Source organism: Telopea speciosissima, chromosome 9 (assembly GCF_018873765.1).
Source record: "Telopea speciosissima isolate NSW1024214 ecotype Mountain lineage chromosome 9, Tspe_v1, whole genome shotgun sequence".
Lineage (NCBI taxonomy): Eukaryota > Viridiplantae > Streptophyta > Magnoliopsida > Proteales > Proteaceae > Telopea > Telopea speciosissima.
In genome coordinates this window covers 1,071,413-1,091,298 of record NC_057924.1, presented here as the reverse complement: position 1 = coordinate 1,091,298, position 19,886 = coordinate 1,071,413, and the positions used below count along the sequence as shown (strand labels likewise).

The 19,886-nt window shown below is 40.8% G+C and overlaps 2 protein-coding genes and 1 pseudogene across 2 annotated transcripts; all 3 read left to right on the top strand.

Annotated features, from left to right (window-relative positions):
• The first annotated feature begins 686 nt into the window (after nt 1-686).
• Nucleotides 687-5,121, top strand: LOC122640198 (annotated as a pseudogene).
• A 2,733-nt stretch (nt 5,122-7,854) lies between these two features.
• Nucleotides 7,855-11,787, top strand: LOC122639547 (subtilisin-like protease SBT5.4). The gene is made up of 8 exons (XM_043832411.1): nt 7,855-7,970; nt 8,069-8,178; nt 8,320-8,417; nt 8,535-8,699; nt 9,026-9,134; nt 9,743-10,941; nt 11,045-11,615; nt 11,751-11,787. The coding sequence occupies exons 1-7, from the start codon at nt 7,887-7,889 to the stop codon at nt 11,599-11,601; spliced, it is 2,322 nt and encodes a 773-aa protein (XP_043688346.1). The 5' UTR covers nt 7,855-7,886; the 3' UTR covers nt 11,602-11,615; nt 11,751-11,787.
• A 2,371-nt stretch (nt 11,788-14,158) lies between these two features.
• On the top strand, nt 14,159-18,603 carry LOC122640197 (subtilisin-like protease SBT5.4). The gene is made up of 7 exons (XM_043833351.1): nt 14,159-14,296; nt 14,401-14,516; nt 14,657-14,754; nt 14,862-15,026; nt 15,942-16,050; nt 16,742-17,937; nt 18,041-18,603. The coding sequence occupies exons 1-7, from the start codon at nt 14,210-14,212 to the stop codon at nt 18,601-18,603; spliced, it is 2,334 nt and encodes a 777-aa protein (XP_043689286.1). The 5' UTR covers nt 14,159-14,209.
• The last annotated feature ends 1,283 nt before the right edge of the window (nt 18,604-19,886 follow it).

Here is a 19,886-nt window from a genome sequence, read left to right as displayed (position 1 = left end):
GATGACATGTGACATTTCTCTTCCATGAATGCCCTCCATGTTGCCATTAAGAGTACATGGACGGGCATTTATGAAAGCAAAATGACACATGTCATCACAGTATGTGATTGGTAAGTGTAATCAACTGTAACAGTGTGTGATTTGTAAGTGATCCGAGATTCAACATTGAAGCTTGGGATCACAACACTTTTCAATACTCTTTAAATTTTGGTTTTCCTACAGCCTGCAGAGTGAGTTATAGAGTTTGGCAACAGCTGTAGAATCTCAATCAGTTTAGGCTTTTTCTATTTTAAGATGGGGATGAGATATTTAATCAGTTTTAAGTTTTCCTATTTTAAGAAGGGGAAGGAATTAATGGGATTTCTATCCTGTCTAAAGACTGTTCTAAACTTTCTTTTGTTAATGAAAGTTAAGTTTTTATGGCTAACAAAATTATCAACAGTTTAAGGTATTGTCATATCAATGGTTAAGCAGTTTAAGGGTTCCAGTTAAGATCCTCAATTTCTCTCTCTATATAATCCATAAGAGAATTGCTTTCAATGAAACCATTCCATCATCACCTACCCTTGTTGAAAAGGGTTTTCCACTACGAGCAGAGCTGCTTCTTTTTTGGATTAATACAGAGCAGAGCTTTTTTTTCTTAAAAAAAAAAACAGGGGAAGGAGGAGCAAATTTACAAAGAACCAATGAGGGGATTCTCAAGGCTTCCGCTTTTCCTTCTTCCTGTTCTGGTTTTCTCCATGTTGCATAGACCCACGTTCGCTGTCAAAAAGGCAAGCATTCATCTCTTACTGTTCTTCTTCTTCTTCTTCTTCTTCTTCTATTTGAGTTAATTAATTCTGATAACCCATATTTTAATTATTCAATGTTGCAGTCTTATGTGGTATACTTGGGATCACATTCACATGCTCATTCACATGGTCGGGAAATCTTACAAGTTGATATTGATCTAGCGGAACAGTCTCATTATGAGTTTCTGGCAGATTACGTTGGAAGGTAATTAAGAAATGGGAACTTTTTTCTTACAAAAACTGACTGCAAAATCTCATCTTTATTCTTGGGAATTGAACTACTCTTGTTTAATATCTAATTTCTCCACACTACCCCTTCCCTTCTCCTCCCAAAAACACAGCACCGAGGCGGCCAAAGAATCGATTATTTACTGCTACACAAGACATATTAATGGTTTTGCTGCGACCCTTGAAGAAGAGAAAGCAGCTGAGATCGCAAGTACGAAGCATCATCTCTTCTGTTTTTTTTAACATTTAAAACTTTAATAATGGCTGTTCATTGATTGCTCTTCAATCAAATTTGCAGAGCATCCCAGGGTCATATCAGTCTTCCCAAACAGAGCACACCAATTACATACAACCCGGTCGTGGGATTTTCTTGGACTGGAGAAAAATGGTGCAGTTCAACCTGGTTCGATCTGGGAGAAGGCTAGATTTGGGGAAGATACAATTATTGGGAACCTTGACACTGGTAAGTTCTTTATTATACGTTTTCTCTTCTTCTTCTCCTCCTCTTAAGTCTATGAAATTATCTAAATCTTCTCATTGATGTGAATTTCCAACTCTAAACTACTTACCCTTTTGATCTAAAGAGTTTTGAGACTTGAGGCTTAAGCCTCATTTAGAATGTGAGAATATGTGGAGCTTGTTGTGTACTCATACCTCATGCAATATGTTTTAGTTTCTTCTCCACTCTTTTTGAGTTGATTGATCCTTTTGGCACCAAAACTTAATATAATAGTAGTCAACACTTTATAAAGGAATCCTTTTCTTGAATTCTCTCAATGAACACGTAAGGCTATGTTTGGTATGCATTCTTGGAATGTATTCTAGGTTGATTTTGCATTCTCGGATGATAAAAATAATTGTTCTTAACGTCCGAGAATGCGAAATCGACCTAGAATGCATTCTAAGAATGCATACTAAACGCAATTTAAAAGATCACATTAAATTCCTCATTTCATGACATAAATATTTTCCAAGCAAGCTATCCTACTTCCTTGCTTGTAGCCGTTATGTATGCATTTCACCATGAAAATTTCTTCCTAACATTTAAGGGACTGGGCACGAATTGAATCTCAAGATTTGAACGTGTCCGGATCAACTCCTAGTACGTGAAGACTTCACGTACAGTTTCGTGACAATATGTGTTCTTTTGCTTCCACAAATATGCTTCTCCATGTTACTGCATTAAGTGTTTAGAGGGGTATTTATGGAAGAAAAAAAGATGTGCCATCATGAAACAGTAGGTAAAGATCGCGTCATTACACTCCACACATGGGGAATTGATTCAGACTCAAACTGATATAGCATACAATTTTTAAAACATCAACTATTCATAACTTGCCCTATTCAAACTAAAATTTGCACTATCTAGTTTCATTTTTTGTATTGTGTTCTCTCCCATTATTTTCTGACCCTATTTTTCTGATTTATATCTGTTGATATGTCTTGATTGTGGCTAAGGTGTATGGCCGGAATCAAAGAGCTTTAGCGATGAGGGGTATGGATCCATTCCATCAAGATGGAAAGGAGGTTGTACAGACACCACCCTTGACGGAGTTCGTTGCAACAGGTCGGGTTCCTTTCTCTCTTTCTCTTTCCCCCACTTTCCCCACTATTGGTTGATGATTATTATGCTTGTTCTACCACTACCAATTAAGTTCAAAACTCATAATTAAAAACATCGCATACAACTTTTAAATCCTTAAATTATCTTCTCACAATGAATTTACAAGGATGATGTTTCGCATGGTCGCATGGAATAAAAAAGGTGTTAGGAGTGGGGGGAGGGATTGCAAATTGCCTAGTTTGGGCTGAGAACATTTTGAGACCAAGAAATTCAATAATGTGTTCAAGCCTACTCGTCAGCCCATGCCTAGTTTTTTTCTTAAACAAATATAAAAGATCTGCACATTGTCTGAGTGTAGATTCTTGTCAAGAAACAGAAATGGAGGGAGGACACTTGAATTAGTACTCGGGTGTCATAGGAAATCCTTCTCCCATAAAGTTAGTGAGAGTGTTCCCACACACTGCCAGCATTAGAAAGAGTTTGCACTCCACACCAATTACGACATAAAGAATGATATCATTACTCTAACATTGGTAGTATATCAGTGTGGGCTCCACATCTCATTTCCCTGGAATCTACACTTAGACTTTCTTTTTTTTTCCCTTTAATTATGCATTTTCTTATTGATTTAGTTTTTTTATTAATGCCTATGGAAAATGAAATATCCAGAAAGCTAATTGGCGCCAAGGCCTTCAGCAAAGGGTACGTAGTGGTTGCTGAGCCAGACGACTACAACAATACTACACGCGACGATGATGGTCATGGGACCCACACCTTATCAACGGCTGGCGGAAACTTTGTCCAAAACACCAATGTCTACGGATTCGGCAATGGCACGTCGAAGGGAGGATCGCCAAGGGCGCGCGTAGCTGCCTACAAGGTGTGCTGGAAACCCGTCTCAGGTAGCAACCGATGCTTTGACATTGACATTATTGCCGCTTTCGATGCTGCCATCCATGATGGCGTCGACGTTCTCTCTTGCTCCATGGGAAGCCCCCCACACAATTACTTATACGATGGCATGGCTATAGGTTCATTCCACGCCGTCAAGAATGGTATCCTTGTTGTAGCCTCGGCCGGAAACAGTGGTCCGACACCCGGCACCGTATCCAACACGGCCCCCTGGTTGTTTACGGTGGGTGCCAGCACCATTGACCGGCAATTTGCGGCCAACGTGAAGCTTGGAAACAATAAGCAGTTGAAAGGGCAGAGCCTCTCCCCAACTTCCCTACCCTCAGACGACAAGATGTACCCTCTAGTAACAGGTGAGGCCGTGAGAGCAATGGCAGCTTTGCCTAACACAGCCTTGTTCTGCAACCCAACATCGTTGGACCCAGAGCTGGTAAAGGGTAAGATAGTGGTGTGCTTGAGGGGTGGTGGGAGCGGGAGGGTTGAAAAGGGTTCAAATGTACTCTCGGCAGGGGCTGTGGGGATGATATTGGTTAACGATATAAAATCAGGGAACGATGTAAGCGCCGATGTTCACATGCTCCCTGCATTGCATTTGTCATTTACGGAAGGTCTTGTGTTGTACAAGTACCTCAACTCGACGAAAGCACCCACGGCTTACATCTCACCGGTCACTACTGAGCTTGGGACAAAGCCAGCACCTTTGATGGCCTCATTCTCCTCACAGGGACCCAACATTGTGACTCCCGAGATTCTCAAACCCGACATAACTGGACCAGGGGTGAGCATCATCGCTTCCTGGAGCCAAGCATCGCCCCCCTCAGGTATGCCTGACGATACCAAACAGGTTTCCTTCAACTCTGAGTCAGGAACATCCATGTCCTGCCCTCACCTCGCTGGTGTTAGTGGCCTCCTCAAGACTCTCTACCCTAATTGGAGCCCCTATGCCATCAGATCTGCCATCATGACCACCGGTAATTAACCTTCTTGAGGCATCCTCACCAAACTCCTGATTCTTATTTTTCTATCTTTGGTTTTATGTTGGTGATTTTATCATCTGTGTGATGTGCAGCAAGTACAAGGGATAATGCGAGGGAGCCGATTTTGAATTCATCGAACATAAAAGCAACCCCATTCAGTTATGGAGCTGGACACATTCAACCAAACCGTGCCATGGATCCTGGTTTGGTCTATGACCTAACCACCACTGACCACTTGAACTTCCTATGCACTATTGGCTATGACGAAGACCAAATCAGCCTCTTCACCGAGACGACGGTGCCTTACAAATGACCCAACCCCGCTATCAGTCTCTTGGACTTGAACTACCCATCCATCGTAGTTCCAAGCCTCGTCGGCTCTGCCACTTTGACGAGGACATTGAAGAATGTCGGGTCTGCAGCTACATACAAGGCCAAAATTAGTCCTCCCTTGGGAATTTCCGTTACAGTGGAGCCAAGGATCCTAACATTCGATTCGGTAGGACAAGAGAAGACATTCAAACTAACCCTCAAGACTAAGCAACCTAGTTATGATAAAGACTACGTATTTGGCGAGCTTAAATGGTCTGATGGTTGTCACCAAGTCAAGAGTCAGATTGTGGTTAAGGCAGTAGCAACTATAGTATAGAGAGTGTTTCAGGTTTCTCATCTGCTTAGATGATATTAGAGAGAGATGAAATGGCCTATTCACCCAGTAACACAATAGGACATCTCGTTTCGTTCTTAGTCTCAAAGACAGAAAAACACTTTCAACCCTCCTCCCATCTAGAAGGAGAGGTATTGATCTGCCATAAATCTTATAGTTGTTCTTGACCATCTCCTTAAGTTGTATACCTGTGAAGATAAGACTAGTGAAATTTGTACATTATACTTCACTTGATTGAATAAATTCTTTTGTCGGATCATTGGTAGCCATAAAACGATCTCCACCATCTTGGAAAATTATCTCCTCCAGTTCCCTACCCGGCCCAGATCCCCAGTGTCTGTAATAAGGGGGGGTTGGACCCCGCCCAGGCAGGGGTAAGATGGTCATTGCGCCCCCCCCCCTACCCCTACCCCCAAATATTATAGGCACTAGGGGAACTGGGCCTGCCTGGAGGGGACAAAGATCCCACCATCTCATTTAAAGTGGGAAAAAAAAATCTCCATCCTTAAGTTTTGATATACATGACCTTCACTGACATCTCCAAATGATGACATTAGAGTTGTGGGAACGCAACTAATTATCCGATTAATTTTTCCAATTGTCCTCAAACTGGAAATTTTAATTCACTTTTAATTTCATTCGCCATATAATCAGTAGCAATTTGACAAACACATTCCGCATGTTTGGATGCAAATTTCATTGCAAAAAACACAAAAGAGATGGTGTCTTCTTTATTGATGGCTGAGATTCCTATTGAATTACTTTTTTGACTCTTTGAATCTCATCTGTTCATAACAGAGCATAATTATAGAGACAACAAAAGAACATGTAAATAATGCCAAACAATTCCAAAATAGAGGACCCGGCCAGAACTGATTATGGAGAAAATCAATAGTTTGTAAATGAGGTTAGGAATTCGTCTCCGCCGAAGCTAGCTTAATGTCGGTCTCATGGTTTTTAAAAAACTTCATGAGGTAGTGAGGACTCCAATCCATATATAGACCACGGTCTTCCTTTACTCACTGATGTGGGACTATCTTATAGTCGCCCCTGAGGACTGAGGCTAGTTTTTACCTACAACACCTACTTTTCTGCTCAAGTGTTTGTCTTAACAAAGGAATTTTGTCCTTAACAACTGAATATGTCTGCAAATTCTCCATGAAAACCGAGCTCTAAATTGGGCTAAGCAGACAAGTCTTAATTGTACTAGGAAGCACTTACCAGCCAATAGTTTTCAGAAATTCAAACCAAAATTCAAGAAATAAAACAACAAGAAGCTTATATATCAACTTTGAAACTGATCTAAGTAATATTCTTAGTCAAAAAACTAACACAAATATATGTGAAAACAAGGGATACACAAGTATAAGTAGAAAAATCTGAACTTTTCTTGAAAATTAAAAGAGATAGATCAAGGTAAACAAGCCAGGAATCCACCTGAAACCCCCTTGGAATCTACCAAAAATAACTCTGAAAATCCACCCAGCAGGACAGAACTGAATACACAGTACTTTGCAAGAAAACTGATGTATTCCTTCATAAACGTCAAGCGAGAATGATAAACGTAAAAGATCAGAATAATCAAACTGATCAGAGACCTCAATTATCAAATCTGTTAAGCGAGAAGGATAAACGTTATTTAGAAAGAGAGAATATAGCAAATGTAAAATATTTAGGACCGAGTTTTCCTTGAACGATGGTCATCATTGTGCTTAGATGGACGTAAACCGAATAGTGAAGGGCATTTTCGGACCTTCAATATATAGAGGGGAGTAATGATGGTCTTAGATTCGTTAGTAAAGTAAAACTTTCCCATAGAATTTATGTGGCAAAAATGAAACAATAGAAGACTGATGGTTTCTAACTTTCGAGTTTGTATCATCTATCTGGATATGTACACTTCAAGTATGGTTAGGAGATGACATGTGTATTTTCTCTTTCATGAATGCCCTTCATGTTGCCATTAAGAATACATGGAGGGAAATTTATGAAAGACAAAAGGACACATGTCATCACCTAAGTATAACTTACTGTAACTGTATGTGATTGGTAAGTGATTCGAGATTCAACATTGAAGCTTGGGATCAGAACAGATTTCAATGGTCTTTAAAGGTCGATTTTCCTACAGACTGCAGAGTGATATTGATGGAGTTTAAATATATATATGGGAAAAGGAACGCTAACTGGTGTTGTGTGTGGGTGTGGCTATCTTTTCGCTCCGGGGTATGTCTGGGTGTAGGTAAACGCCCACACACAGCACCGGTTAGTGTTCTTTCTCCCAAAAACTATATATTATTTTCTCTTACCAACAGTTTTAGGCTATGTTTGGTAAGCATTCTAGGTCGATTTCGCATTGTCAGGCAATAAAAACAACTATTTTTTATCATCCGAGAATGCGAAATCAACCTATAACGCATTCCAAGAATGCATAGCAAACATTGCCCAAGTGTTCCTATTTTTAGATGGGGAATGTGATTTCTATCTGATCTCAACTTTCTTTTTTTAAGGAATTTAAGATTTGATGGCTAACAAAATTATCAACAGTTTGAGGAATGCCTTTTTTTGAGGATGATTTTGTGAGATCCGGTTCTTAAGGTGTTGTTGTCATATCAATGGTTAAGCCGTTCTCTAGAATAATCCATAATAAGAGAATTGCTTTCAATTAAACCGTTATATATGAGAATTGCTTCCTTGTTGAAGCAGAGCTTTAAAAACAGGGGAAGGAGGAGCAAATTTACAGAGAACAAATGGGGTTCTCAAGACTTCCTCTTTTCCTTCTTCCTGTCTTGCTTTTCTCCATGTTGCAGAGACCCACGTTCGCTGTCAAAAAGGCAAGCTTTCTCTTATTGTTGTTGTTGTTGTTCTTCTTCTTCTTTTTGAGTAAATTAATTCTGATAACCCATATTTTAATTACTCACTAATGTTGCAGTCTTATGTGGTGTACTTGGGATCACATTCACATGGTCCGGAAATCACACAAAATCATCTTGATCTAGCGGAACAGTCTCATTACGAGTTTCTGGCAGATTACGTTGGAAGGTAATTAAGAAATGGGAACTTTCTTTTTTTCTTACAGAAATTGATTGCAAAATCTCTTCTTTATTCTTGGGAATTGAACTACTCTTGTTTAATATCTTATTCTCCACACAACCACTCCTTCCCTTCTCTTCCCAAACACAGCCCTGAGGCGGCCAAAGAATCGATTATTTACTGCTACACAAAACACATCAATGGTTTTGCTGCGACCCTTGAAGAAGAGAAAGCAGCTGAGATCGCAAGTACGAAGCATCGATCATCACTCATCATCATCATCATCTGTTCTTAATTTTTATCATTTTAATTTTAATGGGTGTTCTTCATCTTCATCATCGCTTGCTCTTCAATCAATATTGCAGAGCATCCCAAGGTCATATCAGTCTTCCCAAACAGAGCACATCAATTACATACAACACGGTCGTGGGATTTTCTTGGACTGGAGAAAAATGGTGCAGTTCAATCTGGATCGCTATGGGAGAAGGCTAGATTTGGGGAAGATACAATTATTGGGAACCTTGATACTGGTAAGTTCGTTGGAATCTTAGGATTTGAATTGAGTCTGAATCAACTCCAAATACGTGAAACTTTACATACAACTTGGTGACGATATATGTCCTTTTGCTTCCACAATTGCCTCTCCATGTTACCATTAAGTGTTTAGAGGGGTATTTGTGGAAGAAAAAAAATAGGTCGTCACGAAATAGTACCTAAAGTCGTTACTCTCCATGTACGGGAATTGATTCAGACTTGAATTGATATAGCTTATAATTTTGTATTGTATTCTTTCCCATTATTTTCTGACCCTATTTTTCTAATCTATATCTGTTGATATACCTTGATTGTGGTTAAGGTGTATGGCCAGAATCAAAGAGCTTTAGCGACAAGGGGTATGGACACATTCCATCAAGGTGGAAAGGAGGTTGTACAGACACCACCCCTGACGGAGTTCGTTGTAACAGGTCGGGTCCCTTTCTCTCTTCTTTTTCCTCCACTTCTCCCCACTTTTCAGGTGATTATTATTATGCTTTTCTATCACTATCAAGGTCCAAGGATTTAATTTCCCTTCACCCACAACGAAGTAGATTTGTATTCTCTCACATCACTAATCGTCATTGCACTTGAATGGGTGTTTGGAAACTATGGAAGGCATTTCGGACCTCTATTAGCTTATTGTGGATGTTTCTTATAGGACTGGGATCTCGTGTTTGGAACCGATTAGATTATTAGTTCAGTTCTGGTCCTGACTCCTTAGGATCGGAACCATTAAGAAACCGAACCGATAGCCCAAAATCGGACCAATTGACACCCCTAATTGCACATCTCATTACCTTGTAATCTACACTTGGGCTTCTTTTTTAGATCCACCTACTCTCCAATGAACATCCCCGAGTGTGCACCGGCATGTGTGCAAATTAGCCCAGACGTCAGTTGCCTCATTGGGCACTCAGTGGGCGGATTCCTCATTGGAGAGGAGCCTGACGCCTTCTTTTTTCCATTATTTAATTAGTTAATTAATTAATTATGCATTACTTATTGATTCATTTTTTTGGCTAAATGGAGTATCCAGGAAGCTGATTGGCGCCAAGGCCTTTCACAAAGGTGCCGCAACAGTGGTTGGCCTAGAGAACGCCTACAATACCACACGTGACGATGATGGTCATGGGACCCATACCTTATCAACTGCCGGCGGAAACTTCGTCCAAAATGCCAATGTCTTCGGATTTGGCAACGGCACGTCGAAGGGAGGATCGCCAAGGGCACGCGTAGCTGCCTACAAGGTTTGCGGGAAAGGAGGGTGCTTCGACGCTGACATTATCGCCGCTTTCGATGCTGCCATCCATGACGGCGTCGACGTTCTCTCCTGCTCCCTGGGAAGCTCCCCACGCGATTACTTTAGAGATGGCATGGCCATCGGTTCATTCCACGCTGCAAAGAACGGTATCCTTGTGGTAGCCTCAGCAGGAAACGACGGTCCAACGCCCGGCACCGTCTCCAACATTACCCCCTGGTTGTTTACAGTGGGCGCCAGCACCATTGACCGCCAATTCATGGCCTATGTGAAGCTTGGAAACAATAAGCAGTTGAAAGGGCAGAGCCTCTCCCCGACTTCCCTGCCCTCTGACGGGAAAATGTACCCTTTAGTGATAGGTGAGGCCGTGAGAGCGAAGACAGCTTTGCCTGAGTCAGCCTTGTTCTGCAACGCAACGTCGCTAGACCCAAAGCTAGTAAAGGGTAAGATAATAGTGTGCTTGAGGGGTGGTGGAAGCGGAAGGGTTGAAAAGGGTTCGAATGTACTCTCGGCAGGAGCTGTGGGGATGATATTGGTTAACAATATACTATCAGGGAATGATGTGATCGCCGACGCTCACATGCTCCCTGCGTCGCATTTGTCATTCACGGAAGGTATTGCATTGCTCGAGTACATCAACTCGACAAAAGCACCCACAGCTTACATCTCATCGGTCACGACGGAGCTTGAAACCAAGCCAGCACCTTCAATGGCCTTATTCTCCTCCCAGGGACCCAACATTGTGACTCCCGAGATTCTCAAGCCCGACATCACTGGACCAGGGGTGAGCGTCATCGCCTCTTGGAGCCACGCATCACCTCCCTCAGGTTTGCCTTCCGATACTAGACGGATTTCCTTCAACTCTGAGTCAGGGACGTCCATGTCTTGCCCTCACCTCACTGGTGTTTGTGGCCTCCTCAAGACACTCTACCCTAATTGGAGCCCCTACGCCATTAGATCTGCCATCATGACCACCGGTAAGTAATGAACCCTCTTCATTCAGGCCTCCTCATGAAACTCCTAAATCTTCTTCTATCTTTGGTTTTTTGTTGGTGATTTTATAGTCGATGTGATGTGCAGCAAGTACAAGGGATAATGCAAGGGAACCAATGCTGAATTCATCGAATATAAAAGCAACCCCTTTCAGTTATGGAGCTGGACATGTTCAACCAAACCGTGCCATGGATCCTGGTTTGGTCTATGACTTAAACACCACTGACCACTTGAACTTCCTATGTGGCATTGGCTATAACGAAGACCGAATCAGCCTCTTCACCGAGACGAGGGTGCCTTATAAATGCCCCAAGCCCGCTATCAGTCTTCTAGACTTCAACTACCCATCCATCGCAGTTCCAAACCTCGCCGGCTTCGCCACTTTGACGAGGAAAGTGAAGAATGTTGGGTCATCCCCAACTACATACAAGGCCATTATTCGTCCACCACCGGGAATTTCTATTTCGGTGGAGCCACAGATTTTGACATTCGATTCGGTTGGACAAGAGAAGACATTTAAACTAACCCTCAAGACTAAGCGACCTGGTAATGCTAAAGACTACGTATTTGGCAAGCTTAAATGGTCTAATGGCCGTCACCAAGTCAAGAGTCAGATTGCGGTTAAGGCAGCAGCCGCAATGTAGAGTTTCAAGTTTCTCTTATATGCTTAGATGATATTTTAGAGATGGCATGGCCTATTCATCCAGTATCACAGTATGGCATCATCAACCTTCGTTCTTAGTCTCAAAACACAACGACATAGCTTTCAACCCTCCCTCCTCCCAATCCAGAAGCATAGATATTGATCTACCATGAATCTTACTGTTATTCTTGACCATCTCATAAAGTTGTATTTTTGTGAAGTAAAGACTAATGAAAGTTATATGCTATACTTCATTTGATTGAATAAATTCCTCTGCCGGATCATTGGTATCCCATAAAACAATCTCCTTTTTTGTAGGTAAAGATCAGCTTGTATATTAATAAAAGGGGAAAAAAAGGATAATACAAACAAGAACACAATCTCCATCATCTCATTAAAAAAAAAAAAGAACTCCATTCATAAGTTTTAATTTGCATTACCTTTCTCTGACATTTCCAAATGATGAAACTAAAGGTTTGGGAATAAATTAATTATCCGAATAATTCTTCCAAATTTTTTATCATCCTCACGATTTTACAAAGCCCTTATGAGGGAGTGAGGACTCCAATCATAAACCAGTCTTCCCTAATGTTTTTCCAAATTTATTCGGTCTCAAGATCGTTGTTGAATGAGGAAACTATTCTGATTTTGCTTCAGACGATGATGGATTCTACGAGTATCTTGGTAATCCAAGGACTTTAAAAAATGCAAAGATTGCAATGCCAAGAAGAAGAATGATAGAAAAATGATAGCATTATTGATAACAGAGTGTCAACTCTGAATACAAACAATGCCTTCTGAAACACAGGCCACAAAAGATTTATTGTTGTGGAGTTATTTTCCAAGCAAAACCTAAATGAATGTCTCTTGAAACACGGGCCAATGAGACATTGGGGCCTGGACCAACCCCAGCAAAAACTAAATGTAAAAGAAAAAGAAGAATGATAAAAATAAAGACTTGTTTGATTGATTTGTGGATCCCTTCTTTATCATCAACATCTCTTATATAGTTGTTGGTGGCAACTCCTTGTAGTTAAGTAGCTTCCCATGATCCTATCTTTTTCATCGATTATAACTACCTTTGGAAGTAGACCAATGGATTAATTTTTTCTTGTTCTTTTGTTCAACTTTGTTGACTAAAACTGGGCATAAATGGTATTTCAGTCAGATGACTGAAATAGGGTAAAAAAAACCTTCACTTACCCTTGTGGGACTATCTTAGTTACCCTGAGGCTAGTTTGTCCTTAAGAATAGAAGTTTGTCCTTAACAATAGAATATGCCTGCAAAATCTCTGAAGTTCAAACTAAAATTCAAGAGATAAAACAACAAGAAGCTTATAAAACAACTTTTAAACTGATCCAAGCAGTATTCTAAGTCAAAAACTAACCCAAATATATGTGAAAACAAGGGAGGCGCAAGTATATGTAGAAAAATCTGAACTCTTCTTGAAAATTAGAAGGGAATCAAAAACAAACCAGGAATTCACCTTGAAACCTGGAACTTGAATACCAGCCAATAGTTTTCAGAACATCAAACCAAAATTCAAGATATAAAACAACAAGAGAATCTTATATATCAACTTTGAAACTGATCTAAGCAATATTCTAAGTCAAAAAACTAACCCAAATATATGTGAAAACAAGGGAGACGCAAGTATTAGTAGAATAATGTGAACTTTTCTTGATAATTAGAAGAGATAGATCAAGATAAAAAAGCCAAGAATCCACTTGAAACCCCCTTGGAATTAATCCACCAAAAATAACACTGAAAATCCACTCAGCAGGACAGAGTACTTCCCAAGAAAACTGATGTATTCCTAAATATAAGTAACTGTAACCGTATGTGATTTGTAAGTGTAACCAACTGTAACAGTGTGTGATTGGTAAGTGATTCGAGATTCAACATTGAAGCTTGAGATCACAACACATTTCAATAGACTTTAAAGTTTGGTGTTTATACAGCCTGCAGAGTGATATTGATGGAGTTTTTAAAAAATATGAGAAAAGGAACGCTAACTGGTGCTGTATGTGGGCATTTACCTGTGCCCAGACACATTCCGACACGAAAAGACCGCTGCACCTTGGACCTGTCAACCTTTCTAAAAGGTGTGGCAATCTTTTCGTGCCGGGCTGTGCCTGGGTGCAGGTACACGCCCACACATAGCACCGGTTACCGTTCTTTCTCCCAAAAACTATATATTATTTTCTCTTATTAATGGTATGCATTCTAGGTCGATTTCGCATTGTCGGACGATAAAAACAACTATTTTTTATTATCCGAGAATGCGAAATCAACCTAAAACGCATTCCAAGAATGCATACCACACATTGCCTTAGTGTTCCTATTTTTAGATGGGGAATGGGATTTCTATCTAATCTAAACTTTCTTTTTTTAAGGAAGTTAAGTTTTGAGGAATGGCTTTTCTTGAGGATGATTTTGTGAGATCCGGTTCTTAAGATGTTCTCATATCAATGGTTAAGCGGTTCTCTAGAATAATCCAATAATAAGAGAATTGCTTTCAATGAAACCGTTCTATATAAGAATTGCTTCCTTGTTGAAGCAGAGCTATTAAAAACAGGGGAAGGAGAAGCAAATCCACAGAGAACCAATGGGGGGGTTCTCAAGGCTTTCGCTTTTCCTTCTCCCTTTTTTGGTTTTCTCTATGTTGCAGAGACCCACGTTCGCTGTCAAAAAGGCAAGCATTCATCTCTTACTGTTCTTCTTCTTCTTCTTCTTCTTCTTCTATTTGAATAAATTAATTATGATAACCCATATTTTAATTGGGACACAATGTTGCAGTCTTATGTGGTATACTTGGGATCACATTCACATGGTCATGGCCGAGAAATCACACAAGTTGATATGGATCAAGCGGAACAGTCTCATTATGAGTTTCTGGCAGATTACGTTGGAAGGTAATTAAGAAATGGGAACTTTCTTTATTCTTACAGAAATTGACTGCAAAATCTCTTCTTTAATGTTGGGAATTGAACTACTCTTGTTAAACATCTTATTCTCTACACAACCACCCCTTCCCTTCTCCACCCAAACACAGCCCCGAGGCGGCCAAAGAATCGACTATTTACTCCTACACAAGACATATTAATGGTTTTGCTGCGGCCCTTGAAGAAGAGAAAGCAGCTGAGATCGCAAGTACGAAGCATGATCACTCATCATCATCTGTTCTTAATTTTTATCATTTTAATTTTAATGGGTGTTCTTCATCTTCATCATCGCTTGCTCTTCAATCAATATTGCAGAGCATCCCAATGTCATATCAATCTTCCCAAACAGAGAACATCAATTACATACAACACGGTCGTGGGATTTTCTTGGACTGGAGACAAATGGTGCAGTTCAACCTGGATCGCTATGGGACAAGGCTAGATTCGGGGAAGATACAATTATTGGGAACCTTGATAGTGGTAAGTTCGTTAAGTTGAATAGAAAATTTGAAATAGCAAAGGAGCTATTTCAGAATTTCTATTTCATTTGATTTCATTCTTGTTCTTTAATGAGGACATGGTTAATTTGATGGGCAAAGTAGTAATTTCATGTTTAAAATAAAATACCACTCTTCTTCTTGGGATACATCTACTTACCCTTTTGATCTAAAGAGTTTGAGACTCGATGCTTGAGCCTCGGTGAGAATGTGAGAATATGGGGAGCTTGTCGTGCACTCATAAGTCATTCCTCAACACCGTTTTAGTTCCTTCTCCACTCTTTTTGAGTTGATCCGTTTGGTGCCAAGTGCCAAAGGTTAATATAATAGTAACAACACTTTATAAAGGAGTCCTTTTCTTGAGTTCTCGCGAGTAACAATTAAAAGATCATGTTAAATTCCTCAATTTTATGTCCCTAAATATTTTCCAAGCAAGTTATACCCTACTTCCTTGTTTGTAGTTGTTGTGTATGCACTTTATCATGAAAATTTGTTCCTAACATTTATGGGGGAAACAAAATGAATCTCAGGAATTGAACAAGTTCGATTCAACAACTCCTCGTACGTGAAGACTGCATGTACAATATCGTGACGATATGTGTTCTTTTTGCTTCCACAAATGCCTGATACCATAAAGTGTTTAGAGGGGTATTTGTGGAAGAAAAAAGATAGCTCGTCATGAAACAGTACCTAAAGAGTCGTTACTCTCCCCGTACAAGAACTGATTCAGACTTGAAATGATATAGCTTATAATTTTTAAAACATTGACAATTCATATCTCGCCCTATTCGAACTAAAATCCAGTTTCTAGTTTCATTTTTGTATTGTGTTCTTTCCCAGTATTTTTTATCCTATTTTTCTAATATATATCTGTTGATACACCTTGATTGTGGTTAAGGTGTATGGCCGGAATCAAAGAGCTTTAGCGACGAGGGGTATGGACCCATTCCATCAAGGTGGAAAGGAGGTTGTGCAGACACCACCCCTAACGGAGTTCGTTGCAATAGGTCAGATCCCTTTCTCTCTTTCTCTTTCCTTTTTCCTCCACTTTTCCCCACTTTTCGGGTGATTATTATTATGTTTTTATACCACTATCAATGTCATAAGACTCAAAACTTATAACTAAAAGTATCGCCTACAATTTTTGAGGAAAACAAAGGATTTAGTTTCCCTTCACCCACAACGAAGTAGATTGGTATTCTCTCATCACTAGCCATCATTGCACTTGAATGGGTGTTTGGAAACTATGGAAGGCTTTTCGAACCTCTAACATATAGGGGGAATAACTATGGCAGTAAATTTGTGGGTGTTTCTTTCAGGACTTGGATCTCATGTTTGGAACCGATCAGCTTATTAGTCAAGTTTTGACCTTGACCCCTTAGGACCGGAATCATTGGACCAATTGACACTCCTAGCTACACATATCATTACCCTGTAATCTACACTTGGGCTTCTTTGTAGATCCAGCTCCTCCCCAATGAGCCTGCAAACCAGGGAGTGTCCAATGAACATCCCCGAGTGTGCATCGAGATGTATGCTAATTAGCCTATACATCGGATTCCTTATTGGGCACTCATTGGGCGGATTCCTCATTGGAGAGGATCCTGGCACCTTCTTTTTTCCATTATTTAATTAGTTAATTAATTAATTAAGCATTGCCTTAGTGATTCATTTTTTTGGGTAAAATGGAATATCTAGGAAGCTGATTGGCGCCAAGGCCTTTAATAAAGGGGGTGTAGCAGTAGGTGGCCTAGAGAACACCAACTACACCGTACGTGATGATAATGGTCATGGGACCCATACCTTATCGACTGCCGGTGGAAACTTCGTCCAAAACGTCAGTGTCTTCGGATTCGGCAACGGCACGTTGAAGGGAGGATCGCCAAAGGCGCGCGTAGCTGCCTACAAGGTTTGCAAGAGAGGATGCTTTGACGTTGACATTATCGCTGGTTTTGATGCTGCCATCGACGATGGCGTCGACGTTCTCTCCTGCTCCATAGGAAGCCCTTCACTAGATTACTTCAAGGATGGCATGGCTATCGGTTCATTCCACGCAGTCAAGAACGGTATCCTTGTGGTAGCCTCGGCCGGAAACGAAGGTCCACTCCCTGGCACTGTCTCCAACACAGCCCCCTGGTTGTTTACGGTGGCCGCCAGCACCATTGATCGCCAATTCGTGGCCTACGTGAAGCTTGGTAACAATAAGCAGTTGAAAGGGCAGAGCCTCTCCTCGACTTCCCTACCCTCTGACGGCAAGATGTACCCTCTAGTGACAGGTGAGGCCGCAAGAGCAAAGGCAGCTTTGCCCGAGAAAGCCTTGTACTGTGACGCAAATTCGCTGGACCCAAACCTAGTAAAGGGTAAGATAGTAGTGTGCTTGAGGACGGTTGGGAGCATGAGGGTTGACAAGGATTCGAATGTACTCTCGGCAGGGGCTGTGGGGATGATATTGGTTAACAATATACTAGCATGGAACGATGTGATCGCCGACGTTCACCTGCTCCCTGCATCGCATTTGTCATTCACGGAAGGTATTGCGTTGTTCGAGTACATCAACTCAACGAAAGCACCAATAGCTTACATCTCACCAGTCACGACAGAGCTCGAGACCAAGCCAGCACCTTTGATGGCCTCATTCTCCTCCCAGGGACCCAACACTTTGACTCCTGAGATTCTCAAGCCCGACATCACTGGACCAGGGGTGAGCATCATCGCCTCTTGGAGCCAAGTATCGCCTCCCTCAGGTATGCCTTCTGATACCCGACGGGTTTCCTTCAACTCTGAGTCAGGGACGTCCATGTCATGTCCTCACCTCGCTGGTGTCAGTGGCCTCCTTAAGACACTCTACCCTAATTGGAGCCCCTACGCCATCAGATCTGCCATCATGACCACCGGTATGTAATTAACCCTCTTCATTCAAGCCTCCTCATGGAACTCCTAATTCTACTTCTCTTTCTGGTTTTGTGTTGTTGATTTTATAATCGGTGTGATGTGCAGCAAGTACAAGGGATAATGCAAGGGAATCAATGCTGAGTTCATCAATCATAAAAGCAACCCCTTTCAGTTATGGAGCTGGACACGTTCAACCAAACCGTGCCATGGATCCTGGTTTGGTCTATGACCTAAACACCACTGACCTCTTGAACTTCCTATGTGCCATTGGCTACAACGATGACCAAATCAGCCTCTTTACCGAGACGGTGGTGCCTTACAAATGCCCCAAGCCCACTATCAGCCTCCTGGACTTGAACTACCCATCCATCGCGGTTCCAAGCCTCGCCGGCTCCGCCACTTTGATGAGGAAATTGAAGAATGTTGGGTCATCCCCAGCTACATACAAGGCCATTATTCGTCCTCCCTCGGGAATTTCTGTTTCGGTGGATCCACAGATCCTGACATTTGATTCGGTTGGACAAGAGAAGACATTCAAATTAACCCTCAAGACTGAGCTACCTGGTTCTGCCAAAGACTACGTATTTGGCGAGCTTGAATGGTCTGATGGTCGTCACCAAGTCAAGAGTCCGATTGCGGTTAAGGCAGCAGTAGCAAGCGCAGTATAAAGAGAGTTTCAGGTTTCTCTTATCTACTTAAATGATATGAGAGAGATTAAATGGCCTATTCATCCAGTAATACATTAGGATATCATCCTTCGTTCTTAATCTCAAAGACACAACGACACTGCTTTCAACCCTCCTCCCAATCCAGAAGCAGAGGTATTGATCTACCGTCTATCTTACAGTTATTCTTGACCATCTCATTAAGTTGTATACCTGTGAAGACAAGACTAGTGAAATTTGTACATTATGCTTCATTTGATTGAAAAAATTCCTCTGCCGGATCATTGGTAGCTCATAAAATGATCTCCATCATCTCATTAAAAAAAAAAAACCAGGAACTCCATTCATAAGTTTTTATTTGTATTACCTTTCACTGACATCTCCAAATGATGAAACTAGAGGTTTGCAAACACAATTAATTATCTGATTAATTCTTCCAAATTGTCCACAAATTAAAAGCTAGCTTAATTAATGTTGTCCTCACAGTTTTAAAAAGGCCTTATGGGGGAGTGAGGACTCCAATCCTTGTATAAACTAGTCTTCCCTTCACTCAATGATGTGGGACTATCTTAGGTCGCCTTGAGGCTAGTTTTTATCCAAAACACCTACTTTTCTATTCAAGTGTTTGTCCTTAACAATATAATATGTTTGCGAAATCTCCGAAATCCAAACTAAAATGCAAGAGATAAAACAACAAGAAGCTTATATATCTACTTTTAAACTGATCCAAGCAGTATTCCCAATATATCTGAAAATAAGGGAGGCGCAAGTATATGTAGAAAAATCTGAACTTTTCTTGAAAATTAGAAGAGATAGATCAAGATAAACAGACCTGGAATTCACCTGAAAACTTATGAGATCCCCTATTCCCACAAAAAAAAATAAACTTGCACTCTGCACTCACAATACAGAGGATTAGATAAATGGTAAAAAAAAATAAACACCTGTTCATAAGGCAAACCCGCAAAGATCCCTTTATTTGATGAAGATGACGAAGACAAAGCCATACAATAACATATGGGAATGGGAATGGACCTGCAAGCATTGCTTCTTACCCATAACCATGCTTTTTCATGTTCACCAATCTCAACATCTTGAAGTATCGATCCACTGTGTGAAGACTGCAAAAGAAAGTTCAAGAAGGTGCTAATCTACAGTTTCTTTCATATTACAATCCAATTTTAAACTCAAAATTTCATTATTTACTTCTTCCATCTGGGTTTTCTTTATTCTCTTCTAAATCACGCAATAACTCGGATTTTTTTGTTGTTATACTGTGGTTATAC

Bases quoted from the DNA above. Each gene is read 5' to 3' on its own strand.
- LOC122639547 (XM_043832411.1), top strand. From the start codon at position 7,887: ATGGGGTTCTCAAGACTTCCTCTTTTCCTTCTTCCTGTCTTGCTTTTC. The intron at 8,418-8,534 runs GTACGAAGCATC...TCAATATTGCAG, and splicing joins GAAAGCAGCTGAGATCGCAA to AGCATCCCAAGGTCATATCA. The intron at 10,942-11,044 runs GTAAGTAATGAA...TGTGATGTGCAG, and splicing joins ATCTGCCATCATGACCACCG to CAAGTACAAGGGATAATGCA.
- LOC122640197 (XM_043833351.1), top strand. From the start codon at position 14,210: ATGGGGGGGTTCTCAAGGCTTTCGCTTTTCCTTCTCCCTTTTTTGGTT. The intron at 14,517-14,656 runs GTAATTAAGAAA...ACCCAAACACAG, and splicing joins CTGGCAGATTACGTTGGAAG to CCCCGAGGCGGCCAAAGAAT. The intron at 16,051-16,741 runs GTCAGATCCCTT...TGGAATATCTAG, and splicing joins AACGGAGTTCGTTGCAATAG to GAAGCTGATTGGCGCCAAGG.